The 27,970-nt window shown below is 39.5% G+C and overlaps 2 protein-coding genes across 3 annotated transcripts in view; both read left to right on the top strand.

Moving 5' to 3' along the window:
* The window catches only part of LOC131988251 (connector enhancer of kinase suppressor of ras 3-like), a 33,583-nt gene extending 24,799 nt beyond the window's left edge, over nt 1-8,784 (top strand). The window contains exons 5-13 of the mRNA XM_059353351.1: nt 1,596-1,637; nt 2,445-2,564; nt 2,749-2,808; nt 3,877-3,945; nt 4,826-4,972; nt 6,318-6,442; nt 6,809-6,996; nt 7,086-7,172; nt 7,739-8,784. Coding sequence (XP_059209334.1) covers nt 1,596-1,637; nt 2,445-2,564; nt 2,749-2,808; nt 3,877-3,945; nt 4,826-4,972; nt 6,318-6,442; nt 6,809-6,996; nt 7,086-7,172; nt 7,739-8,028 — 1,128 coding nt within the window. The 3' untranslated portion in view covers nt 8,029-8,784. The remainder of the gene's footprint in view (nt 1-1,595; nt 1,638-2,444; nt 2,565-2,748; nt 2,809-3,876; nt 3,946-4,825; nt 4,973-6,317; nt 6,443-6,808; nt 6,997-7,085; nt 7,173-7,738) is intronic.
* Nucleotides 8,785-17,356: 8,572 nt separating this feature from the next.
* On the top strand, nt 17,357-27,970 carry ipcef1 (interaction protein for cytohesin exchange factors 1). Of its 2 annotated transcripts, XM_059353352.1 has the most exons (12): nt 17,357-17,570; nt 17,687-17,857; nt 19,845-19,898; nt 20,286-20,325; nt 20,827-20,996; nt 22,881-22,954; nt 23,126-23,197; nt 23,303-23,367; nt 24,351-24,475; nt 24,996-25,347; nt 26,136-26,329; nt 26,455-27,970. In XM_059353352.1, the coding sequence occupies exons 2-12, from the start codon at nt 17,783-17,785 to the stop codon at nt 26,653-26,655; spliced, it is 1,422 nt and encodes a 473-aa protein (XP_059209335.1). In that variant the 5' UTR covers nt 17,357-17,570; nt 17,687-17,782; the 3' UTR covers nt 26,656-27,970. The 2 variants fall into 2 exon arrangements, with proteins under 2 accessions (XP_059209335.1, XP_059209336.1); XM_059353353.1 differs by lacking the exon at nt 17,687-17,857 and having other exon boundaries at nt 17,519-17,570.

Below are 27,970 nucleotides of genomic sequence, written 5' to 3'. Positions count from 1 at the left end.
TTGATGGTGCTGTGAAACGGGAGAAACGTTCCATAAATGTTAAAGCTCGATGGGAGAATTGCCAAACCATGTCTGCAGCACATAATGATACTGTTTTGTTTCATGACCTCTAAACATTGAAATATGTATTTTTAGCTCATCCCTCTTAGCTCAGTCAACAGTGTAGTCATCTTAACACTGACCAGTCTCTAAAAGAAATATGCAGTTGCATGTTTACGTAAGCATAGCCAAATTCTTTCTGAAACCACCATATGTTCTTGGCAGAGTTTTGAAAATATATTGTAGGGAAACATGAGTTTGGGACCAATATATGTCAAATGAAACCTATTATGATTGTGTTTTTTCCTACTTAGTGTTTATATTGGCTTTTCATTTTTTCCCCTAAGTGAGGGACATGTGGCAAAGTCACGTGTATATAACTTACCAAAAGAGCTTTAAACAGGCACTCAAACACAGAACAAAAGTCATATTTAGAGGGCTACTCTGCTGTAATGTGAAGCCGTTGCTCGCGGACATAGACAGTCAGTCACATCTTGTCAAACAAACTAACAGTTTGACAAGTCATGTGCTCCCCTTTAGCCCAGTGGAATGTGCAAGCTATGGAAATATGGAAAAACTTGCTCGACCCCCATTCGCTGTCTGCACAATGGATTTACAAAGAGCGACAGAGCTGGCTTTGTACATGGCACATGCCTGTGCAAGTCACTAATACTATGAGGGCTACAACACCAGCATCCCTTTATTTTAGCATCGACAAAGGCCCGTGGCTTGCAAGGGCTCTGAAGATGTAAGAGACTTGTCGGAGTAGATTTTCTGTGCTCTCTAGTTTTGACAGAAGTGTTTCACCTGTGTTTTGATGGATGGCTTCCCTCGGGGCAATCCCCGCATAGAGTCAATTTCATAAACAGACAGGGGCCCCCCACAGCACTGTCAACCCCCCTTGCCAGCCTAACCACAGGCCCTTTCACCACCAACAACACAGTTGTCAGGGGAGGCTGTTGCCTCAGCTGTGGGCCGTCCAGCTGCAGTCTGTGTTGGGACACTTGGACAGTGGTCAGTCTCCCGGCTGACTTTGCAGATTTTATCATTGGTTCCTTCCCCCCAAACAACCATGATCACAGCTACTGCGTCTTTTTTAACTTCCAGAAAACCCCCTGTCGCCACCAGCCCACCCACTTTCAACCGTGGAAAGCACTGATGCATCCAAATGTTTGCAGAAAACCAAAGCACTGTTCGGATGAGGACTTTTCTGAACATCATTAAATGTTTTTTCCAATTGTTTCCCACCATGTAGTCTGTTACTATATGAGTGTTAGTATGGTATTTACGTTCCAATATAGTTAACTGTACCACACTGGGCATTATGCAATTATAGCTCCCCCAGAATTTAGGCAGAGAGGCAATTTGGATGTAAAAGCTGTTTATTTGAGGCTGTTCTCCATTTTTCTCAGTTCTATATCTGGAATGCTGATTATATCGTATTTACACAACCCCTATACTTTTTTCTTCTCCCTAGCCATTGAATAACCTCTTCCTCTTCCCTGTTGTTTACTGCTCACAAGCCTAATCTGTCATCACTGTCTTCTATGTAACAGGACTGCAGTGTTTACGAGATGGAAGAGAAGATCCTTGAAGTTGTAAGTAAACTATCTCTTCTCTTTGTTTCCCATAATGTAAATTAAATGAGATCCTAATGTTCCTATATGGGAGGAAAGGTCTGGAAGATCGTTTGGTAAATGTCCCTTTACAAAGAGATTGTGTGACATGATCTCGGTAGCAAGGTCCGTTTTCTAAGTGAATAGAGCAGACGGGTCTATAGGATTGCCAACAGAGGAGGCGGCTCTAATACGCCCCGATCATCAATCAGTGTTTCCTGTTCCTGACACTCTGCAGACCTCTTGGGCTCATACTGGGCTTCCTCTACAACTCTGTCTCTCTCTCAGACAACCCAAGAGAAGTCCACATTGGAGTTTCTCTTTGTCCATCTCTGTTTTTTCAGCTTACCTCTACCTAAAGTGTGCACCATGTGTTCAAAACAAAAGAAGAAACATCACAGAGACGGCCCTTGTAATGATGACAAATGACCCTTTATGTCTGAAACAAGTTAGGAACAAAGCAGAAAGGAGGGTGGTGTGCACAGGACTGATTTCAGTGTTGCACAAGCACACTAATGGTCCCTTTTAGCCCATTTAGCCTTGCACTAAACACGAACATACACACACAGAGAATGTACACAGAGACAACTAGCTGATGAAGGATAAGGCCCATGCGTCACGAGAAGCAGTGTAAGCTGACTTGTTCCAACCTGTACAACACACAATGGTTATAAAAAGCCACAATTCACTATTAGAGGATTTAGCACACCGCTTATAATTACTGTGAGAAATGTATTTGAGTCTTGTCCTACTTATTTTATTCACCGATGCATTTTCTTTCCTCTGCAGTCTAAGATTTTGAACAACATCTGTGATCAGACTGTGAGAACCACCTCGGACCCCCTGATGAGCCAGTCGGCCTGCTTGGAGGAAGTCCAGCTGAATAATATCAAACCAGGAGAGGGTCTGGTAAGGAATTTTGGGAGATTTCTTTTGTTTTCTCTAAACCCAATGTCTGCCTTCTGGGTTTGCAGGACAGGAATGCTTGCAATGTGTGTCAAATTGTGATCCTCACATCTCTGTCATACATTTCTCTCCCTCTGGGAATATTGTATTTTTACTGAAAATCCTGTGGGGTTTCTCTTCGCTCTAGGGGATGTACATCAAGTCTACCTACGATGGGTTACATGTCATCACGGGAACCACAGAAGATGTAAGTATGACAATATGCTGACCACAAGAATACAACCCTGATTTCAAAAGTTTATTAGTTTAAACATAAGATAAAGTAATGCATTCTATTATATCAGGTTTTCAATCTGGAGCCCTTCACAATTTATGTTTGTACTACTTCCTAGCAGATTAAGCCATTTTCCTCATCAAATACATGCTATTTCCTGGGTTCCGCTACGGTTATTGCTGCAGTGTTTAATGCAGTGCATACAAATCTATGTTTTTGTATATTTTTTAATTAAAAAAAAAACAATTGATGCATTATGTGACCATCTGGGATATAAAGGGTTAAAATTTTGACAGTGAAAACAATATTTGGTGGTAATGACCTGGACTGACTTTGGTTAACACATTTAACTAAGTGAAAGTAGAAAATAATATTAATGTATCATGTTAGTTTCTTGGACGACAGAGCAACTTTTTTAAAGTGATTCATAAGGGTTAAGAACAAGTTTCTCATATTAGTTGAAAAAAAACACCTCGCTCTCATCCTCCTCCTCATCTTCCTCTTCATTCTCCTCCTCTTCTGCTGAGGGCACACTGACTTATCTGAAGGAGTTAAGAACTACTCATCCGTTCGGGGAATTGTTTGTGATATTTACTGATTACTGGAGTGTAGAAACAAACAGCCTCCACAAAAGAAGTCTTTCCCCACACTGAGACAACCAGTCAGTGACTAATGCACCAGCATCACTGCCACGGTCGGATCCTCACGCCTCCGGTCGTTAATTGTGAATCAGGACCTGAATCATCACCAATAATGACTAGTTAATCCAGTTTGACATCCGTGTGACATGAAAAACAATTTAACTGATATTCATACACGCAGAGAGTGTTTGTGTTTTCTCACGAATTGTGTTTGTTCATCACATATTTACTCTTTGAATATTGAATTTCAAAGGGAGTTGAAATCAGACAGGCATGGCACCAAAGTGGCTCTAATTTCAACAAGGTTTTATAAATAGTACGTCTCGTGTTAGCAGCGAGTGTCACTGGTTTATTAAAATGATTTGTCATGCCATTCACCTTCACTTTGTTTGTCCTTTAGTCACCTGCAGACCTGACCAGGAAGATCCATGCGGGTGATGAAGTGATCCAGGTCAACCAGCAGACTGTGGTAGGAAGCTTGTTATTGTTCTTGGATATCGACATAAATTACCATACATATTGTCCATTTGAGTACACACTATAACTGATAGTGAAATATTAAAGGGACCTATCTAGGGCCTATCAAAACACTCAATCCACAGAGAAATGCACAAAGCCCGTATTCAGAAACTCAGAAACTCTGCCTTTAAACGAGTCGCCAAAACTTGTGATGTCACAACTACACAACATACACGTAGAAAGCGCATTACAGTGCTGTTACAGCAGTTACACAGCTGCAATAATGGTGCATAGACAATAAAATTGCAAAGCAGACTGGGTTTTCTTAAAGTGTATCCTTAAAGGTAAAATTATAACATAGAAATTATGTATAGACTCATACAAAACAATCCCTCTCAGTAATCACTTATGACCCACTATAAATGTGTGGCAGTGTCTGTATTTTCTGTATTTTTCTGTGTTTGGAGAGATTCCGGGCACCACCCTTTGGGCAAAAAGCTGCAAAAATCTCAGTTACTCAAATATAGGAAAGCGAAACGGCAACGGACAAAGCATGTTTCAAATTGAGATTGAAACTTGGGGTTGCTTTAAATTTTGTTGAGCCAGAAAAGATTTTGTGAATGTTGTATATACAAACGGTAAGCAACAGTTTTTTCATAGTATGCCTTTAAAGAGACAGGTGCTAAAAATGGAATGTTTCAGACAGAGAGTGAAGGTGTATTTAGACAAACATTATGAGACAAAAAATGTGATTTTTTTTATTTTAACATTAAAGCATGTAAACTTGCTCAAGTAGAAAATAAAAAGTATGAAGCTGAAAATTAGCACAATATGCCTCCTTTAATGGTGTGCATGTGTGTTTTTGTGTTTGTTCTCATCCCGTTAACTAGGTGGGCTGGCAGCTGAAAAACCTGGTTGTCAAGCTGAGGGAGGACCCCAAAGGTGTGGCTCTACTGCTTAAGAAGAGGCCCACAGGCACAACAGGTTTCACCCCCGCCCCACTCAAGAACATGCGCTGGAAGCCCCCAGTACCACAGGTACATCCACACATACAACACACAGTTTGCACACTTCCTCCTTTCATTATGGAAGATCAACAAAAGCTTGTGCGTCTAGTCATTGTCAACCAATTATCAGCTTTTTAGGGAGTTGGTTCTAAAACAGCAAGTTCAGACAAGTGTCACAGAGCCACCCTGAAAGTGCTGCCGGCTGAACTGAATACAACATTGTCTTTTTCTTCACGCACGACATCAGAGGCAAACAAACTCTCATGATGTCACTCAGTCGAAGAGATACAGATACCACGCTGTAGTGTTGGAGTCTGGTTAGATTCTATCGGGGCTATTAGAAAGACATTGCCCAGATGTTGCCTTCAAAGGACAAAGGAAGACTTAGAATAACTCATGTTATTTAGTTCACCCATTTTTTCAAGTGCACACACCCCAAATGTGCGTTGTTCAAAGACAGGTCAGGGGTTGCTGATAAACATTGTGCTAATCAGGTTATGTGACTGTAATCCAATTTGCTTTTCTCCCTCATGTGAACGCATTAGGCTTAACTTAGCTTTTAACCACATCTCAGCACCTGAGTCCCCTTTAACAGAAAGGCAGACAAAAAGCTTGTTGTTAACTAAGACTACCAAATATCAGGCCCCGGTATTGTCTTTTCATGCGTAGCCTGTTATAGCCTGAGAGGGCAAGATGAGACGATATCAGATAAGAGTGGGTTTCTCACAACAACAAAAAGCCTCTCAACACAAAGGTGGCCAATGTCAACATCATCACCAGCATCTTGTTTTAACAAGTAGTCAGGGGTATCAGAGTTAGACATCTCAGTTTATCTGAGATAATGCGGCTCCAGAAGGCAAAACAGAGACAAATCATACACCCTGATTCAGGAATGACTGACACTGGCTTTGTTATACTGTATAATTTGAACACATGGGAGCCATTTGCAAAAGGAAAGGGGAAATGATTCATAAGATCCCAAATCGGATGTTTAGTTTGTGATTAATAAATCACATCTACTACAGTGTATCATCAGACATCATTTAGGTCTGATGAAAATGGCAGGGAACAAGAGTCGTACATTAAGTCAAGGGCACAATGTTGTTGAGTGTTAGGAAACATAACTGTGGTAAACGAGTACAGTTTTAAGTACATGTCTCACCGGCTATTTTGGACTTCACTTACAATCTTTCCATACCTCAAACAAGGAGGTTTATACTCGGGGAGACACACACAAGCACTTAAATGTCCCACCACATGTGGTAAACTCCTCCCAACTGCCAGCAGGTCATATTTAGTCTGAAGAGACTGAAAGCAATGACTTCATTGTTTTAAAAATTGATTGAAATTGATTTATTGTGTTGTATTTTTTCAGAACAACTCCTCCTTGATCAGAGCCCAGTCTCCCTGCAGCTCAGCTAACGGATCAACCAAAAAGGAGAAGCCGGCTATTATGGACTTGTACATCCCCCCTCCTCCTCCGATGCCGTACACCCCACGGTGAGTTGGACCATTGTGTATTTTTATGAGGTTTATTCTTATTCAACCATGATAATAATGAGTGTCCCGGACCCGTGATGGCCTCACCTCCCTCCCCTCCTACTGCACATTCTGTTCTGCTTTTCTTCAGCCCACTCTGCTCCCACCAGTCCCACCATAGTCCTTATGCAACTGCTGCTTCATCTTCCACCTCCAGGAAGATGACGGAGCATGGTCACATTCACTTCAAATGCTAGACTCTTAATTTTAACCTGAAGTTTCAAGCGTTTTCATTTTCATTTCCCTGGCAGGATAACATTATACTGTAAACTGTGGAGTGGGATGTTGGGTGGTAATAATTAAATGAGCATCTGTTTCTCCACACAGAGAGGGGAGAACAGACAACTTCTGCAGCATTAATAAAAGAACAAAGGGCTCCGAATCCCCCAACTCCTATCTGGACCAGGAGAGCAGAAGACGCTGCACCATTGCAGATTATGACAAGCTAAGCGTGGGCTGTCCCATTGAGGCCAATGTGATCCAGCCCAGAATGAGGGAGCACAAGTCTTCACGTGGTCAGTATCTTATTCAGAGGATATTTCACCAGTGGTTATTTTAAGGAAATGTTGCTTTAAATTGACAAATATTAAACTTGTGCCTTCAGCGAAGCCCCGGCCCCTCTCCATGCCAGTGGACACCTGCGTTGCAGTGGTAGATCCCTATGCTAAGCCCTGGACACAGGGAAGGAAAGGTATGTACAAGCATGCTTGTAACCACTATAATTTATTTTTTATTTTAATTAACAGTACTGTGCAAAAGTCTTAGGCAGGTGTGGAAAAATACCTTGAAGAATTGATGCTGGTTTGAAGGCAAAGGGTAGTCACATCAAATATTGATTTGATTAAGATTTTTCTTCTGTTCACTCACTTTGCATTTCGTTAATTGATAAAAAATAAACTATTTACATTTCTAGTTTTGAAAGCATTTTTATATTTTACAGCATTTTTCACACCTGCCTAAGACTTTGCACAGCACTGTATATATTCACTTTTTATTGGCATTTAACTTCAGAAACATTACATTAATTTCAAAAGCTTGATACAGACATAAGCCTTTATGTATGCCAAAAATGCCACATTTTGCCACAAATGTATGACAAACAGAAAAGGAATAGTGAAAAGTGTTTCTTACTTGACTTAAAGGACAAGTCTTAAAAGCTCTGGTATCAATAGATTAATCATTATATCATGTCATTTTTCAATGTGAAGGATAATTTGATGCTGCTGAAGATCTGACCTGTCATTGTATGTGCCTCAGGTGAAGACCTGCTGTACAGATACCTGAGCAATGAGAGGATCCCCACCATTGCAGAGGAGGTCCCCTCAGTGTCTCCACCCTACAGACCTGCTGGGGAGCGTCACCTCGTCAGAGTGGACCACATCAGGGGCAGCCGCTACTACTCCAACTCAGACCTCCACAACAGCGCCACCATCCCCTACCAGGAGGACATGAAAAAGACCCCCGTAGGCCCCGTCTCCAAGCGTGCAACGGCAGAACGCTCACTACTGGTCAGTTGGATCACGCGGCTTAAGCTATTGACTCACTGATGATGCGCTTCCTGTCCGGGGCTTCCTGTTCCTGTCTGTTGTCCTTCCTCAGTGCCTTTGATTTTTAACGTCCAGCTGTTTTTTTTAAGCAGCTGCAGGCTTTCTCACACTCCTCTCTCCCCAACCTCCATATTTCCCCTGGTGTTACTACTACTACCAACTACTACTCCTCAACCAAACTTGCTTTTGTAGTACTCACTACATTACATCATCACCCCCCTTTAACACTGCCCGCAACCCTCCTCGTCTCTGACTGCAAGTCCCGCCTCTGCCTCAAGAAGATACAGTTTGTTCAGGTTTAGGACATGTTGGCCTTGTGTGCTGTCGATGGACTCATCTGTATATATTAAGCTATGTCATGTTTCAGTTGAAATACTCTCTGGTACCATTATTTAATATTTCAAAAAATCAGCTATTTTGCTATTTGGATATTATTTGCATTAATAAGTTATAAAGCATATAAGCATATTTTGTTAGTGAAACTGTGCTTTTGCTATACATGTTTCTGTTATTTTTTTTCTCTCCGATGACACTTTTCTGATAAGTTAGTTACATTACCTTCTACCAAAGGTTGCCTCTTGTAAGCTATGCATATACTTGAGAGATTTTTATAGTCACTGTAGTTGACAATGCTGCATCGGTTGTTAAAAAGGATGTTTATATCTTGTCACTAGCAGATATTTGTGCTGGTTTTAAAGCTATGCACTCTATTTCAGTAAACTTTTATATCCTGTGTTTCAGTTTACTCTGCAATTACCCACCTAAAGGGCCTATACATACAGCTGGTTGACAGTAATAAGAGGTCTTTTTAAGACAGTGTTTTGAACCAATCTTTACGGACACACTGGTCACATGGCCTTCTATTAGCTCACAGCTCACAAGAGACAGAATGACAGTATTATTTAAGAAAATACAGGGAAGAAGTGTCTATTGTTGCTTTATCTGCCTTTTGTAAGTTTTGAATAGCGTTTTATTAAAAATTGCAGTTCATGTCAGTGATCATTTTGTATTGTCTTTATTTAACCATTGGGTGTGGAATTAATGTGTAATGTAGAGTGTACGATGTTATTTCTCTCTTGTTTTAGTATCATTTTACAAACTCAAAACAATGACATATATTATCATAACGATCTGTCAGCAAAGGGCAGCTTTAGTCATTATTAACTTCCACTGAATACAGAACCAAACTACTGAACCGGCTGGCTTTCTAACCTGCTTTGGACCTTTGAGGTGAACCCCTCTTCTGTTTTTTAAGCATGCGGTGAAACAGGATAGCTTATGTCAAGTTACCTTTTCCCTGTGTCTCAGATGGTGATGGTTATGCAACTACCTCCCTCTTTGATGAACTTTAAATTCCAGCTGGGCGACCATATGGTCAAAGCAGGTTTTCCATCAGGGGATCTTATTCCTGCACATATGTTGCCTTTTAAACATTTAAAAGCCAGGTTAGGATTACTATGCCTGACAGCTTTTCACCATATTCACTGATTTGAAGAAGTTTTTGCCTGGGGAGGATCAGCACCTTTCACCGTGGAACTGAAGATCTGTCAAAAACGAGCCTCCACTCTCCCCTCTTTCCCCTTTGCCTGTTTGTCTGTGCATGAATCTACTGATAGATCTGGGGCTCTTTTCTTATCTGTCCTCCACTTCTTCTTTTTCTTCTTCTCTGCATCTTCCTCTGCCTAAGCTTGCCAAGCTATGGTCGCCTGCGGTCCTCACTAATTTGCACTTTCTGAAAACTTGTGGTCTGCCTAAATACTACCTGCACTCTGTTTAACCCACTGCTAAGTTTGCTAACCACTAACATGTTATGCCTGCACATCACAAATGGTCACATGAGAATGCATTTTTGCGAGATTGTGCATGTGGAATATGATAGTTAATTAATTACAAATCACAGACAGAGACACATGAATGTGATGAATGTTTTGTTTGCGATTTCTTTTTTTTTTCCTATCCTGGAAAAGACCGAATTAGCTAAAAATAGTTTGTAACAGAGATACAAGACCACACTCTAGTGAAGGAGCAGTGTGTAGAACTATTGAGGGGATGTATTGGCAGCAATGGAATATGATTTTATTAATTGTGTTTTCATTAGTGTATGATCACCTGAAACTAAAAATCTTAGAATGAGCAATTTATACGGAGAAGGTTCTGCAGTATCTCACAACGGACAAACCAAACACTGGCTGTAGAGAGGGCCTCCTGCTCCTTTAAATGGGATTATAATGTAGCTGCCTGTAAAAATAGATGCTGCAGATTAACAGTTACCATTAAGGAATTGCCCCACGCAGTCACATGTTCTTGATTTATATTTACTGTGAGCAAAAACACCAAAATAATCTTAAAGCAACCACAAGAAACCTTAATTTTGTGCAGATTTTGGTGCCCCCTGTGGACAAAAACGGTAGTGATACCTCAAGCAGCACCACCTTGTGTTGTCAAGATCTTTATCTGGTTAGCTTGTGCATTTGTTTTAGCAAATGACGCAACTTATATTTTAGGCTATTTTTATTTTTTAAATTTGGCTGTTTGCATAGTGATGAGGCACTGTATCTATTTGTGGCTTTGTTAGATTAATAACTAACATGATGTAGTGAAACAAAATAAACTTTTTTTTGTCAAACTGTTTCAGTCTCCAAGATTAGTACATAATGTATTTCATAAAAAAAGAAATATTATATATCTGTCTAGGAAGGAGAGGGTCAATTCAGGATCAGTTTTGAATCCTTTAAAATCCCACAATTCTCTACATCTGTTGAATGAGTGACCAAGGTGGACTTGTTTTTACCTGTGCTTTATTAAATGGTAAATGGTATATAGCGCCTTTTTAGTCGCTTTGCGATGAACGCAGCATCGGGAGCAATTTGGGGTTCAGTATCTTGCCCAAGGATACTTCGACATGTGAGCTGCCATGGTCAGGGATCGACCCTCTGTGAGCGACCGCTCTACCAACTGAGCCACAGCCGCCCCATTATTACTCTCCCTTTCAGCTTTTCGGGGGATTAGATCTATTTCTCGTTGATGAACCTGCCCCTGTGTCAGCATTCACCACAAAATATAACATAAAAAATGTTCTAATGGCTAACCTACTACTCACTGCCAGACTTTGCCTGGGAAAATGTAAACATCGGCTTTTCTCTTGTAAAGCATTGGCAGCATCGTTGGCCGGCATTAAGAATAACTATAAAGAAATAGCCAATGTTTTTGCTGATGGCCTTGTTTGCCTTTGTCGCTCATATAGAGTCATCAAAAATAAATTTAGACAGTTTCATTACAAGTTAAGAACTCTTTGTGGTTGCTTTAAAATTAGCGGTGATCAACAGCAGCTTTGAGGGTATGTTGGTATATCAACATACTATCAATCAGACTTCAACTATACCAGAATAGTTGGACTCCATCTCCAGCATGCGTTAACACATAAATCTTTATGTATCACAGGGACCTGACTGGCATTCTAGCAGTGACTTCCTCAACCGGTGAGTTCCTCACTCTTTCCCACACACACAGTGTTGCACAGTAGGTCAAATGAGAAATATAAGACCAGGGTGGGTCTAATTTTCCTACAGGGAGTGACAGTGAGCGGGCTGTGGAATCTTTTTAAAACAAGCCACGGGGTGCAGGGTTAGTGGGTGGGCTGCTTTTATGATCGGGGAAAACATGCCACAGAAAGCCAGGTTCAGATTCATACAGGACAGAGAGGGAAACAGACAAACAGATGGTGACAGCTGTAGGCTGTAGAGTTGCTATCCAAGTGTGGTGGTTTATTAATTGTTTAATGATTAGGTATTAAGTAATCATAGTCTATTTGCGCCTGTGGCTTTTAGAAACTGCAACAACATGGTTGGAACTGATCTCCTCCTACACAAACATCACTGCCGTGATTCAGCCTAACAATCAAAAATAAAGAATTATTCCCCATCCGAGCAGATAATCCTAAAATATATCTGAAATGTGTTGTTATTATTCACTTTTTTGGCTTGTGAGCGATCCTTAAAGTACTGAAAAACAGAAAAATCTCAACTCTATAAAACCTCTGCAGATATATTACGGTCTTTTTGTTGGAGCAGGACCAGCCGCTTCACTCATTTTGAATGCTAAATGAGTGTAGAGCTTATTAATATATTACATTTTTGTTTCATTGGGATATTGTTATCTCTCACGACCTACAATATGCTCCAACACACAAATGTGTCCATACTTCGCCATCCACCCCCAAGACACCTTCACACACTGCAGAATCTTTAGAAATGTCACTATTATGACAAATCCTGATTCCTCTATGCTTCCACCTATAATTAAACCCAACCCACTGGAAAAATATGACGACATCCGAGGTTTGCTGTTCCTCCTTCTCCTCATCCATGGCCCCTGTATCTCTTCTGGTCTTGGACGTAGGGCCTGAGGAGGTGTGACTCCCCCCACATTAACACCGTGATCGATGACTAAACGTCTTGCACAATACCCCTCCCCGCCCTCCCTGGCAGTTCTATTCTAAGAGCGACACACAAACACAACATCCGGTTTGTCACACGCTTGATCAAAACACATTACTCACATTTAGAACATATAGAGAGATGCTATTGTAAATCTTGTAGATAAGCGGTTGACTCATCGGTGGTGGAGGTTCATAAACGTGTGACACCGATGCAGGCTGTGAAATTTTGATTGACGCCAAATTTAATCAACTGTCATCTTAATTTTGGCTTGTTAATCCGTAAAAAAACAAACCAGTTTTTCCTCATGACAAAGCATAAAATGTGATGCGTGAGTTTTATTTCTATGTCATTTGTCAAAGACATCAATTTGGTTATCTAGAAAAAACAACAACATGTGGGTGGGAGAGTAGAGCGTGTCTACAGAAGAATTTGAAGTTGCAACACCTGCAAAAAAATCCTCAGTATTTACTTGAGCGAACTAGTAATTTTAAGGAGGAGACAAAAGACGTGAAAATTTATGGATGACAGGAGGAGGAGAGCACAAAAAATGTTAGCAATCGAAAGGCAGGAAAAACAAGCCGGAGACAGTTTCATACCGTGAAATTGCAGGGTGAGGCCCGGCTGAGGTAAATCAGTATTTTGAGAATCTTTGAGAACAAGTTTCGTGTCTCTCAATGCTACTATGGCTGGTTGCCAAATGCATTATCAGAACCACTGGCAACTTAATGGCAACCTTGAACCGTCTCCATGGGATTTGTTTTGTTTAGGCCATATCAAAGTAAGCTGGATTGGAACAAAGATAAAGATTGTGGCTGGGAAGCTATAAGTTTGAGTTGGAAACTTTCATGAAACACTGACACTGAAGTATGATGGCTAGATGAAGCTTGCAGCTTTAAAAGTCTGTTTTAAATCCTTAATAGTATCTTCTTTGTTCTTACAGGTATAATCAACCGCAAATACGATCCTGGTCCTTCTCTCAGGCAGTAAGTATTTTGTGTTGGGTCAGCCAGTCTAAACGCTATCAATCCCACTGACGAAAGAATGATGTGTATGTGGTCATACAGTGTTAGTGCACTGTGCAATGTGAGGAATGCCGCTGGCTCTGGCAGGAGGAGGTGAAACTGAGAGCCTCAATTACAGGCCCATTACATTTCACACTTAGATATGACAACATGCACACTTTCTCCTGCTCTCTATCAAACACAAACCACCAGAACAGTATACACTATGGCAATGCAACATGCAGGTCTTAATTAGGATTAGGCCTCTGTCAGTCTGAATCAACACCATGACACTCTTACAGTTTAGCATTCTAGAGGCATGGCTTTAGGGATGGCAATGTTGCTCCAGACTAAAATATTTGACCTTACTATTGGATGGATTACCATGTAATTTTGTTGAGGACGAGTCCTACTCACCTTAGTAATCCCTGGACTCAGTTTGACATCTGAGGTTTTGAGTGAAATGTCTCAGAAACTGTTGGCTGGATTGTCATGAAATATGGTATTCACATTATTGTTACCCCCGGGATAAATTGTATTAGCTTTGGTGACTCATGTAATATTTGTCTTAGCTCAAAATAACCGATGCTTACAAAAGTAATGACAGTCCCATCAGGCCTGGCTTTGCTTTGTGTTGGGTGATAATTAGCAAACGCTGCAATACTTCCACCATAAGATAAGATTATAAACACAAGCTGCAACCACGAGACGCAAAAAGTGAAGCCAATGCAGAAGGGCCTTAAAACGGCAATCTATCAAGTGGCCAGCAGGGGGCGACTCCACTAGTTACAAAAAGAAGTCTGACTGTTTGGAAGTTTATGATAAAATGGCGCTACTTCTCACTTAATTTAGTAGCCTACCTCTGCAAACATTTTCCTAATGTGTTTATGGTTTCAGTAACTAGTTTTAAGTCTTCTTTAATACAGGATGATGTTCATTTTGTAAATTATGGTACAGTTTAGAGTAAAACAGAAGATAAAGCAAGGAGTGTTTTAGGGCATGGTTACCTTATAATTGACAAGTTGCTTCCACAATGTTGTCCGGTTTGGGTGTTTTTGTCGTAGAACTTTGACCCTTGTGTTTTCAATTCTTTAAAGTTAAATTTTTTTTAAATGCATTTTTGCACCTTGCTAAACAAGCTCCACCCTGTCGTCCAGACTTGGTTATTTCTGGCTCCAAAAAAGCAAGATGCTGACGACCAAAATGCAAAACTCTCGGCTTAAGAACGCGATTCCACAAACCAATGTGTGACGTAACAGTGACTATGTCCACTTCTTATATACAGTCTATGGATAAACATTTACCATGCTATAATATCGGCATGTTGTCACTACGAGCATTTTAGCATGCTGGCATTAGCATTTAGCTCAAAGCAGTTATTCACAGAGTTGCTAGCATGGCTTCAGACTTTTTGTCTTGTTCCTCACTGAGTGTGCTACAAGTGAAATTGATCTATCTTCTATTGGTTGTGGCAGATGTGAAAATGAAATGACCAAACTAAAGAACCCTTTGCTGTCTTTGCACACATAGAGGCCATATACCACAGTACCATGAGTTACTGTCAATCCACATACACCTCCACAGGGGTCAGATGGACTGGGCTCACAGTCAGTGATGGCATGTGAACAAATCACATTTGTACAGATTTATGGTCCAATGGCGACTTCTTGTTGTACCAAATAAGAAAACCTTGACCCCTCTGTCAGCATCTTTATGGGATGGAATTGGAAATACAGGAATGAATGGAGTTCTTTGCTGCTTTTGTTCCTCTGGGTTATTTGTGTGTTTACCTGAATGGATGCATCTGCTCCAGAGGAGAAAAATAATTAATTCCAAATGCTTTTAAACCGTCATTGACTCAGTGAGCACATGTTTTGAGATCTAAAATGAGATAGTGACCAGTGCCAGGGCAACTGGGCAGTTACTACCAACAGCAAGCGAGGGGCATGCACCGGCGTCACACTGAGCAAGCTAGAATTTGATATCATTTCCAGCCCTTCCCCCTTTACACTGTGTGAGATTCCCCTGCTGGATAATAGCCACTCTGTTTGCCCCCCCTCTCTCATTTCTCTCTGTGTCACACACACACATAGAGTTTGTGGGTGGGAGGGGGGGCATTAGCTAAGTGCCGTGACAATTCTCAGCATGGATCGTGATGGGAGATTTAGCGTTACAATGGTGTGACTAATTTGCATTCCTGTGAATCCTTCAGGCCTTTGACATGAGTCGCAGGCAAAATTACCTCACTTCCACCCAAACACAGCCTCAGCAAAATGTCCCTTTAAATCACCCCAAAGTGGCGTGCTGAGACTTTTTCCGTCATCACAGAATGGAGAAGAGTGTGAATTCTTTTATTTGATTCAACACATTTAATTGAAATGTCAAAGGGGATGCTTTTGGTGGGGTTTAGGGGTAACACAAGGGAGTCACTTGATATGGATGTGAAAGATAGGGTGACAAATGGAACGGGAGGCAAAGAGGAAGTTACAGTGTGAGAATGTGAGAGATATAAAGAGAGGGGGGGTCTCTTCATACTCACTTCATTCCACTCGCTGCAGTACAATAGCAAGTGGAAAAAAGAGAAGAGGCCCCTGTCTATTTAGGCAGAAATTAAATAGAGACTATAATAACGCAGGACTCAAGAATGTGTCTGCTGGTTTACCGCCATCCTGGCACAGGCAGGCCAACATAGAACAAGAACATCCAAGGTCCTACACAGATACAGCTCAAACAGTGATGTTATGGCTACAAAACCAGTGAAGGGTGTTGATAGCCAGGCCACAGCCTGAGTGGACTGTGTAACCTGAAACACTTATTTTTCTCCTTCTTTCTGGAGGAAAACATGATGTATTTTGGGAATTTGTCCCATAGCAATAAAAGGAAAACATGTTTTGTAGTACCCATCGAGCTGCATACTGGCCTTAACAAACATTTCATGTTAGTTATATGGGGAATTCAATTTATTCAGTAGATGCATTATGCCATGAATGGCACATTGATGTATTAAATGGGGATATATAACTTTTGGAAGGTGATAACAGATGTTATTGTTTAATTAGCCAAATTAACTTTTTGAATGATCGTTCAGTCCAGTATAAATTGTACCTATTCGATGATGCTCAAACATTTTTGACGACCACATTTATTGTGCTACGCCTCTGTTTAAATGCAGTGTTTGCCATTGTTTTGGTGACTCAAAAGCGGTAACTTGGCGTCACCTACTGGTCATAAGCAGGAACTGCGAGGACTGAGGACCTGAGATTTTTTTTTTTTAAATATTCATTTTTCACTTGAGTGTTGTTAGAAAAATAGCTTGAGGAAACCTTGAAAATTGAATTATCTGACACCAACACCAAAATCCTCACCTATTTTCTCTGCGCAGATCGCTGATGGGGAATGATGAGAAGGAGACGTCCAAGTTCTCAATTTAACATAGTTTTATTACAATACGTCAAGAAATGTGCAATATTTTACAGAGATCTCCGGGTCCACTCTACACTTCCCTGATACACACAGACAGGTTTCAGTTCGTGAAGTCTGAACCTCGTCTCTTTCCCTCAGACCAATTAAATACTAACATTACTAATCATGAAGGTAGATTTCTTCCAGGAAGTTCTTGATCCGTTGATTCGTCAGTTTTAATCAATACAGGGACACATCATGTCACCGGGCCACAATCCTCTGATGCCCTGTTCCGACCTGGCCTCTTCTCCAGAACATTCAACAAAACCTCCTGCCTTGTTATGTCTTACAGATATAATTTGGAGCCACTTATTTTTCAAATGTCTACATGTATTCTAAAGTCTAAAAAATATGAACCATACAATATATTCTTTGTGATTATAGAATCTTAATCAGTTTAAGCAAATGGAATATATGTAATCAAAGTAATCACAGTTTCTAAACCAACATTAACACACAAACATAATCATTGTATCAAAATCATATTGCCTGATTAATATGCATAGAGAGAGAGAACCTCTCCAAGGTTTAGTGAATTACGCATACATAGTGACCTTTGATAGTCCCTGCGTCACGCACAGAGACGGACAACAGAGACACAAAAGGAAACAGCAATCAAGCAATCAAATCATTTAACAAGGTAGAATAATCAAATTATTTTAACAGTGTAATACAATAATTTTTGCATTATTCAACTAAAAAAGAGGTGGCAAAAAGAGAGCCTCGAGTTAGAGTGTGGGTGTTGTCCCCTTTCAGGTGAAGAAAGAGGGCAACACCCAAAGAGGTCCTGAACTCACCTGACCTGAAACCAGCCGAGCTTTCTTGGAGTTTCTTCTTTGTCTTTTTTCCAACATGCTCGCCAAAGTTTGGTTAGACTTTGAGCAGAGCTTTCGGGCCAGTGTACTGTCGTTGAAGTTATGGTGGAAGGTACAGTACTATTATATTTTTTATTTAACAAGCTTACAGTTACAGGCGACGTTTCTGGCACGCATAGCTAACGTTTGTCCACTAACGTTACAACAAACACTAGTAGGCCTACCGGGTGACACTAACAGCTCACGTCCCCGACCAGACTACAGGTTAGTTTTCAAGGAGTTCTCTTTTACTAAAGACAACAACTAAATTACGGTTTCTTCTTTTCCATAAATAAATACTGTGTGAATACTTCTGTTGTTTAACATTTAAGAAAACATGTTTTCAAATCAACCTATGCTGCAAAGTAACGTTAGATTTGAGCAGAGCAGAGCTTTCGGGACAGTTTACAGTCGTTGAAGTTATGGTGGCAGGGACTTACAATTATATTTCAATTAAACTATTATTTGTGAGGATTGGCATTTGTCTGTTTAGATTCAGACTTATTTCACATTTTTATTTGGTGCAGCGATCAAAGTTTAGCCCAAAGTTAACATACACAACCAAAAGTGTGATGCTTTGGATCTTATTTAGCTACATCTTAAGAGATCTGTTCATTATGTATTTAAAGAGATAATATATATATATATATATATATATATATATATATATATATATATATATATATATTTTGTAGGTTCTGAAACGTTATTGGTCTGTCTCTACCTCAATCCAGATTAAATATAAATCTGCAGATACATTTGTTCAGCATGTATTTCAGAACTAAAATTAAACTTTTAAAACTTTTCACATCTGCAAAAAAATCCAACAGGAACTTGATTACTTAACCCACACACAGTGACACATTGTCACAGTTTGGGTTGTACTGTGGTTGATGTGGTTATCATCATCATCTAGCTCCCACAGGCAGCCAGCTAACTCAAATACCCGGAAAACAAGATGTGATGCGTTGTATTGTGCAATACAGAGAGAGAGACACACACACACATATACACGGATACACAGAGGTTATGTTTAGGAGCTGTAAGCGTTGGTCTGTGGTCCTCGTGTGAGCTTTTAGAGGATACCAATATTTAATATTTGAAGTGAATCTGTGGAGTTTTAGACAACCAGGTATGAGTCTTCAGCTCTTTCTCTTTTCTTTTATGGTTCTCAGGACATTTGTTGAGTTTGTGGTGATGATTGAATGTGAACAACTGCAGCAGTACTTGAACTCGGGACCCTGTGAACAGACCGACAACTGTGCTTTCACATTTCCTGACCTCAGGCTGTTTTTCTACATGTGTCTGTGTAGTGCTCAGTCTGATGAGGTTTCATGTCTTTTCTATGATAAATAGAGTCTTTGGGAGATATTTTAATCACAAAAGCGTAATGGGTGGCTGTGATTCTTCATTTCTGTGAAATTATACACAGATTTTTGCTCTTTTGTATCGTGGCAAGTTGTTAATGTTTGTTTGTCTGTGATAGTCTTTGTTAGGCAGCTTCACTTTACCATTAAGGAACTAAATTATCCAGAGGAAGTTGGCCCATAAAGGCAGCTAGGATTACTCAATAGCTTTCATGTCACTGGCCATTTACTAGGAGGATACAACATGTATTTCTTTTCTCGGTGCTCAAGACTGCTTAAAAGCAATTTTTGGAGATGTGATACTGCAAAGAAGCTTTTTAATCTTCAATAAATCTTAAATAAATAGTGTAGGTTGGTATGTGTCATAAGCTGAAATGCTGACAGTGACAATTGTGACACTGAAGCTGTGAGTCACTGCTGTTAGAGATTTCAAACTTTTTCCTGACTTTGCTTCCATTTCTGTCAGAGAAATTCTGCTTTTTCTATTGACTTAAAATTCACATGTGTGTTTTCACTCTTGAAAAAAGACGAGAAAATAGACAAACGCTCTCTGTTCTGTGCCCATGACGTGTCACTTCCTCTTGTCACGTTAGAGCAATGAATTGCTCATGTTCTGCCCATTTTTCTGTGAGTAGTGATATTGTCAACCTAAGCATCTGTGGATAAGGTGTATCTTTTGGTTTCTCTCAACAGGCTGCCTTCCCCATATCTGTACCTCCCTCCATGGCTGCCGATGACTACAACCCTGTAAGTGTTTCTTCCTTTTTTTCCTGTGTGTGACTGACATGAAATAAAACCTGCTCTCATTTTTAATGGTGGAACAACTTCTGCTTCTCCTATTTTATGATGACAAAGTTAAACATTCCTGGAAACCAGGCAGTATAGTTTTGTTTCTCTTAATCTCCTTTCCTCTAGAATTTAAGTAAAGCACAAGATTGAAAGTCACAGATGAGGATGTTAGAGAAGAGTGGGGGTGTGGAGAGATAGAGAAAACAGCAGAGAGAAAATGCATGTGACACTCTGTGTGAGAAACAGGATGTTCCAGACAGCCTCTTCTTCTGCGTTGTGGGGTCTGAGACGAGTTAATGTGACTCTCTTGACCTAACATTTGCCTCCTCTCCTCTCCTCTCGAAGGTCTCCCTCCGACACAAATCCAAGAAAAAGACACGAGGAGGTAAGCTGTCACCGCTGAGCCCTCATCACTTTGTCTCTGTGTGTGCCCTCAACTGTAATTTTGACTCTCTGTGGGCGTGTGTGAAGTGTCAGGACAATTGGTGTGTGCAGAGGTCTTTAGACAACGCTCAGTTATATTGACTTCAGTTCCCTGTTTTAGCTCTCTGTGGCACAGTCTTGGAATATTCTAAGAAGCTAACTTGAGGTTTTATGTTGTTGCTATCTGTGGCTGATTCATAACTGGAACAGGTAGGCTGAATGTGGTGAAGCACCTTTGCATTCTGGTTGCTGTTCAGGTTCTTCTGCTGTTATTTTTAGAATAAATTTGGTTATTGCCCAAACTCAGTGGCCTATTCTGACTCAAATGGAAATTAAGAACTTCAAACTCTGCAACTCGTTGCTTCCTCTAATGCTTAACATGCTTACTTAACTGTGGCTTCGCTTCTGTGTGGGCAAAGGGGAGGAGGTCTAGCATTCATGTGCATGTGTTTTCTGTGCACAGGCAATGGTACAATGAGCAGAAGACGGATCTCGGTCAAAGAGCTCGGTCAGCCAGACCACCAGGGCTGGCTGTACAGGAAGAAAGAGAGCAAAGGCTTCCTGGGTATCAAATGGAAGAAGTACTGGTTTGTGCTGAAGAAGACAGCTCTCTACTGGTACACCAACCACCTGGTGAGTAAAACACGCTTTCATCAGCAGACGCGTTCATGATGTATACATGTTCAGCTGCTTTCACAGCTCATTAATGTTTACAGAAACTCCAGTCAGATACTGAAGTTGTTGACTGCAAACCCTGAATTAGACAGAATTACTGCAAAAAATACCAACTTAGTCTCTGTTTCTCTCTCTGATTCGTCACTTGTGCACGCTCTTCATTTCACTCAAATTCCGTTTCTTTTTGGTTTTTGCTTAGCACATTTCTTGGTAATATATTATAATGAAATAAAATATTGCACAATTTCTCCCTAAGGCTGTGACATGCAGTCAGTCCATTCTGTCTCGCTTCTTCTGCACTGATCTTTTAACTCAATGCAAGCCGTTTCAGGTTTTTTTGCTCGTGTGACATTTTACTAGCTTTTGCCTCATTTTTCCCTGCAATATATTAGTCCTGGACCTCGATGGAAACAGCACAATGATGGCTAGAAGTAAGGAGAACTCAAAATGTTGTTTGTGCAGTTATAATGCTAAGAATCATAAAGAAAGAAAAGCCATTCTCAGCAGAAGAGCTCAGAATTTAATGATTTTTTGGATATGGTTCGATTGCGAACTGTGCGAACAGTTTATTTTTTAGGTTTTAAATTAGATTTTGATTAAATATTACTTTGTTAAGCTAAGATTTGTTTATTTTTTTCTTGACAAAAGCATTCATTACAAATGATTATTTCAAGGAGTGTCAGAAATTAAAAAATCAAATTTTGTTTTTGCGTGTTTTCTTTACAGAAAATCTGCTTTTTAAACCCACCCGCGGGTTGTTGGGTTACATTTAATCAAAAGACCAATAACAACAATACTTTGGTCTGCAGTCTCAATACCTTCCTCCTACTAGAGCGGTAAAACTGGTCAGGAAAATATACTTTTTTATAGTTTTAGCAACCATGACTCAAACAGAAGGAATAGTGCAATTGTAGGGGATTCGGTGCTCTAGTGAGTAATGCGTCAGCATGACGGTGGATGTGGGATTGTTTCAAGATAAACAAACCATGTTCATGATAATAAAGGAAGATGCCACAAAATGTGACGTCAAGGTTTTTGTAATAGTTATTTGGAAAACAACGAAATCATGCATTCAATGGTATTATGTCACATGGTATTAGTAAACAAAAATGGCATTTTTACTCACCAAAGCTGTGCTGTAACTCTTGTCACATTGATTATTATTTATTTTATTTTTTTTGCTGTTTGATGCACTTAACAATGACATGTATTCAAACCAATACATTTTTTGATCTGTATTAATAGTCAAACATTGACTGTGATTTGTTATTTTAATTATAAATGTTGGGAAGGCTGATATTTCTTTTGATGATATATGACTTTTTCTATTAAATGTTTTTGAAAAAATGTTATTGACTATAAACAAAATGAAAATCAATACACAGCTCATCATTTTACATTTGATTTACATATGTATGTGTAGTTTTTGCAAACTAGAGCAAAAAACTATTGAAACTGAATCGAATCTACAACATTAATTAAACTACAGCATTTACTGAGTCGGAGCAGCACAGTGAGCCACCGGCAGCTGCAGATGAGTCATACTTGTTTCTGCCACAGCTGTCTGCCTGCCAACCTGACACGAGCAGTGTGACTGCGCTTCCTGAATGGGAAGGTGTCATTAATAAGCCCATCAGACTCAGACACCTCCATACGTAATTGACGTGCTTGATTTCCTGGCACAGTGACTTAAATCAGCTCTACTATATTTCACCGTGACACGGCGGGAGAAAATAGAAGAAGTAGCTGACTGCAATTGAATAACAGGTGTCATTGTCAGGAAGTGGTTTGACATCATCCGTTTGTTTTAACGCTCACTGTTGTTCAATATGTGTGTTGCAGGCAGAAAAAGCTGACGGCTACATTGACCTCACCAACTTCATGATTGACAGAGCCATAGAGTGCAAGAAGAAACAGTAAGCTCAGTTTCCGGTTGTATCTATTGTGGGGCCTGAATGACATAGAAAATGCTCCCACAGACAATGATAGAAATCTATTAATACTCAATGAAGAATTCACTCAGTTTGTGTAAATTCCTGTAGGAATTTATTGTCTTAACTGCTCTACATTTACTTTTCCTCATGCAGTGCGTTCAAAGCGTGCCACCCACAAGTCATGATGTTTTATTTTGCTGCTGAGAGCCACGAGGAGATGAACTTGTAAGTCACATAACAGTAAAACACCACCTGTATTTGTCTATATGTGGGGTTTTTTAAATGTTTCGTCAAATGTCACTGAACTGAATATTCTTTTTGTTTTTTTAGATGGCTGAATAAGCTCGGCCTGGCATCCATTCAATACGAGCCAACAGAACGAAACACTGCAGTCGGTGAGCACCCTAAAGTTACCCTTCTTGAATGAAACCTTGTATCTACAAGATAACAACTTTTTTATAACTTAGAAAAACAGCTTTCTTTTTAGCTTGACAAAAATGCTGTTCAGATTTAATGAAATAGATTTTGGAATGATTTCATGAAAGCTCAGTTTTCTCAGTTTAGATTAATTAAATTAAAAGTCATAATAATACATGAAAAGCTAAAAATGACTACTCCTTTGTTATATATTTTGTTGAGTTGTGTGCGTACATCATCCCAAATGTGTCCAACAATTCTTGAACCCATAGAAACCTTGTATTCAATCAAAGTAACAGTCTGTTTCAGTTTATTACCTCTCAATTGTGTCATTTCCCCTTTTTGCATGTGTCAGTGTTGTAGTTGCCTGCGAAAAGCTGTCATAAATTCACTTTTTATCAGGTTTTAAGTCAACGATTGACTTTTTAAATTTTGGTCCTTTTCAACTATATATTTTTAACCCTATTAAGTATTTTAGTCATCGGACTTCTGGATCCAACGTTGTCAGGGAGAAGCTGAGCAAATGTTAGTGGCAGCTCGTCGGGCTGCCTCTCTGGGACATCCTTTGTTCTGCTAATCACTAATTTTTAACAAGAAATTTGTTTTATTCAGTGTTTTTACTGGTTTAAATCACCTGGTCCAATTGTTGTGGAGTGGAGGATGAATTAGGCACCCAGTAAAAACCTCCTGAATGGAATCCAAATGGGGAAAAGCTGACTGCAAAATCTCCCATGCTACTTTGCAACACAACCAAACTCCCTCTTTTTGTTGTGCTGTTTTGATTTAAATTAACAAATTGTATGTTTAAGACATCCAACACCAACCAGTGTGGTCCACACTCAGCAGCACAGAAGATTTGTAGCGAATTCCAGGCTAAAATTATAATTTCAGTAAATTTCTCTGGATTCTGCTTGAATGTGTCATATTGTGAACTCTGATTTTGTGATTATCTTCCATGCAGAGTGTTACAGTGAAGCCAGTGACCATGAAGAAGCTGAAAGCACAGAGATTCCCCCTCCACCATACTCTGAGCAAACCCTGCGGGACTCTGTGGATGCGTCTGGACCACCTGGAAGCACACATCAGGTCAGTCTAGGGTTGCCACGATACTAAAATCTTCAACTCGATACCGATACTCAGGAAAATATTTGATACTTGATACCATTTTCGATGCCACCAGGATAAAAACAAAGACCCCAAAATTTAACAGACATATTTTTATTAACAAGAAAAATGCATCATGTAAAAATGAACAGAACCACAGGTTAAATATTTATAATGAAAAACAGTTGTGCAAAAAGAAACTGCAACTATGATAACAAGCTTCAGATACTCAATACTTTTGAAAATGAGTATCATATCCGGATATGTTTTTGTATAGATACTTTTTTGAGTATTGTTACTTTTGAGAACCCTAGGTCAGTCATGTTTTCTCTGTAATCAGTCAACAGAATTAATTAGTTTATGTTTATTCTGGTGGAGCTAGTAACTTTGTTTTAAAATGATTTACTACTTTCCAAATGTATTAAAAAAAATTGTATTCAACTGAACTACACCCTTTTCTAATTTATGGATTACATCTGACTGTAGTGCATTTGTCTTCCAGGGCACGCTTCCTCCCCCCTACTCCTCCACGGTCCCCAGCGAAGCCAACGGTTCCCTCTCCTCCCCCGTCAGCACCATGACATCACAGAGCTCCACCTCCTCGCTCGCCAAGCACCGGCAGTCCTGGTTGGACCTGGTTTCACAGGCATGCCCTCCCACTGGGGAAACAGCAGTGGTGTGCTCAGTCCAAGTACACTCGCATCAACCCCCGCAAGAGGAGACCGAAGAGGAGGATGATCCCCAGGTGCCGGAGAGCTCGTCTCACCAGGACCTTCCAGAAACGGGGACCAATGAGGAAAGTCCTGCTGCGGAGGTGGAGGCACAGAGGGTCGCTTCGGGTGCTGAAAATCAAGGTGAGACTTTATTTGACGGCTTTGATTGGTTGTGGTTTTGTGACTTTTCTGCTTTAAAAACTTAAAAAAGTTGTGGTTCTGGTTTTGGTCAAACTTTCATTTAAAATAAAAAGAGACTGTATGTCAGATATCTGCTATGTCATTTCCACTTATAAAAAAAAACATGTAAGCAAAGATCATTTCCTGTTTCTCAACATCTTTGGTCAAAGGAGGATATGTAGGTTAGTGTATTTGCTCGCACATTTTTTCTTTCTGTTTCAGATTGTGTAATATATTTCGTATTGCTCAATTTTGATTTTGTAACATCATGTTTTTGTTTAACTTTTTAAAAACAGAACTTGTCTTTTTATCAGTGGATTTCCTTCAACATTGAATATAATTGAAATATAAAACAAATAAATGTAAAAAAAAATACATAAATATATATATATATATATATATATATACACACAAACATAAAATAAATTAAAATACATTTAATCAAAAATAAATAAGATTAGCTATTTTGCAATGTTACGGCAACAACTGAAAACTACTTAATAAATATTCTTTATATGAAAATAATAAATAAGAATTCATTAGTCCAAAATATATTAGATCAAATATATTGTAGTTTACTGCCACAGCCTACTGAAAACAACTAAACCTATATTCAACATTTGGTTATAACCCAGTCAGGAAAGAGGGTGCTGAGCAGTGTTGATCTAATACCATTGCAGAACACACAGTTAATCAGTGTAATGTTTTTGATGTGTATGCTGATGATACAATATAACCTTATCTTGTAGCAGAGGATTGTGGGAACACATCAGATGAGATGGAGAAGCTGTATATTCATCTAAAGGAGGCCAGCCTCTCGCCAATAGGAGATCGTAAACCATCCACAAAAAGGGAATTCAGAGCCTCCTTTGTAAAACGCTGTAAAAACCACACTGTCAATGACAAACTGCACCTTATCCGGACTCTCAACAGCACATTAAAGGTACATATTCTGTTTCATCGTCTCTCTTTGATTTTATATTTCACAATCACAGAACAGCTTTTATACTAAGAGCTGCAGTTGTTTAATTATTCACATTTTCTTTGCTCTCTTCATTTCTGGCACAGTCAAAAGAGGCAGACCTCCAGGCCATAGAGCAGGTGTTGTCAGACCCCGGGCTCACCTCAAACAAGTTCAGAGAGTGGAAGGAGGCCAACGGACCTTTGGTGCAGGAGATCTGTGTTAAACAGAACCAGAAGGGGGCATCAGAGGCCACAAAAGCTGCAGCATCTGTCATTGCTGCTCCAGTGGTTGAGACCAGTTTATAAAGACTCCACATGGCTGGTTTTACTGTGTCTGGACACTGAGGACTGCAAACTCACTCACTCTCACACCTACGGCTGTTTTCAATTGAGACTACTGTTCAATATCAGTGGAATTTAACTGCTACTCATCAAGTAACTGGATCAATGAAGAAGAGTGTGTCTGGCTCCTAAACGGAGATGACATTATAGGATTAGCAGGTCACATTAAAATGTGAAATGTGTCTTAGTATTACTTTTACCACTTGATTTGTAAGATTAGCAAATTTTACAGATTGTTTTAATGTTGTTATTCTGTGACAATGTACATAAATTGTTTTAATATTTGGAATAATGGAGTGCGTTGTAATAACGGATCCATTTTTTCTCTGCATGGAAACACTTGTTTTTACAGTATGTTTTATCTACCTTGATTTCATTAGTAGTAAACAAATTTTTAACTGTTTTCAGTCATTATTGGTGCCATGCACCATCACTGCCTGTTACACATGTGTTTTACAGCAACTGCTTTAAATGATTGGTGCTTGTTGTTTGCCCTAGAAATTATATCATCGTACTTAATTTTAAGACTTTCTGAACTAAAGGCCAGGACCTGCACAAACTGAATAATGTGGGTCACAAGTCATGATAATTTCAGATTTTAAGAGTTAAAGTGTCAAATCATTGTTTCTACAATGTAATTTAAGGCAAAGACATAAGAAGTTTTCAGTGGAAAATAATTTGTAATTATGTTTTCTACTTGGCCAAAACAATTTTTTTTTTTTTTTAGATTTCCAACCTAATGCAAACATGCTTTGGAGTTGTTTTTTTATGACAAACATTTATAGTAACAAGATTAATTTATGTTTAATTTCAAATGTGATGAGTTTATTTCTAACCAATAGTATATACAGCCTGCAAGATGTAGCAGTACAGCAGTAACAAAGGATTCATAGTGGATAACTCTCAGGAAAAAAACTCTAATATTGTTCTTTAAGGCAGACCATCCCAGGCCCTTAAAATAAGTCCAGCAGACCCAAACCTCAAACTTGTTACACATAAGCAGTTGATTAGGAGGTCATTCAAATTTATACATCAGACATTATGTGACTGTACATAGCTGGTTTACAGGGGCCAAGTCCTACTGGTAGGGGCCCATCCAAGCTCCAATCACAAAGATGTTTTTTTCTGAATTATGTTTCATCTGTTGTGCATGTGAAACATTAACTCAGTGTAAATAGTTGTACATGAATGTGAGATGTTAATTCTCCTTGATCTCGATTCTGGTATGAAAGTCAGTGTGCTTGTTTGTATACAGAGAAATAAAGTGTTATCACAAGAA

This window comes from Centropristis striata, chromosome 16, assembly GCF_030273125.1.
Source record: "Centropristis striata isolate RG_2023a ecotype Rhode Island chromosome 16, C.striata_1.0, whole genome shotgun sequence".
Classification (NCBI taxonomy): domain Eukaryota; kingdom Metazoa; phylum Chordata; class Actinopteri; order Perciformes; family Serranidae; genus Centropristis; species Centropristis striata.
The sequence above is the reverse complement of the archived record's forward strand: the minus strand, read 5'-3'. Positions and strand labels throughout refer to the sequence as shown.

Excerpts from the sequence above, each read along its gene's own strand:
- ipcef1 (XM_059353352.1), top strand. The coding sequence starts at position 17,783 with ATGCTCGCCAAAGTTTGGTTAGACTTTGAGCAGAGCTTTCGGGCCAGT. Across the intron at positions 23,198-23,302 it reads AGCCACGAGGAGATGAACTT|ATGGCTGAATAAGCTCGGCC; the intron begins GTAAGTCACATA and ends TTGTTTTTTTAG. Across the intron at positions 23,368-24,350 it reads AGAACGAAACACTGCAGTCG|AGTGTTACAGTGAAGCCAGT; the intron begins GTGAGCACCCTA and ends TCTTCCATGCAG.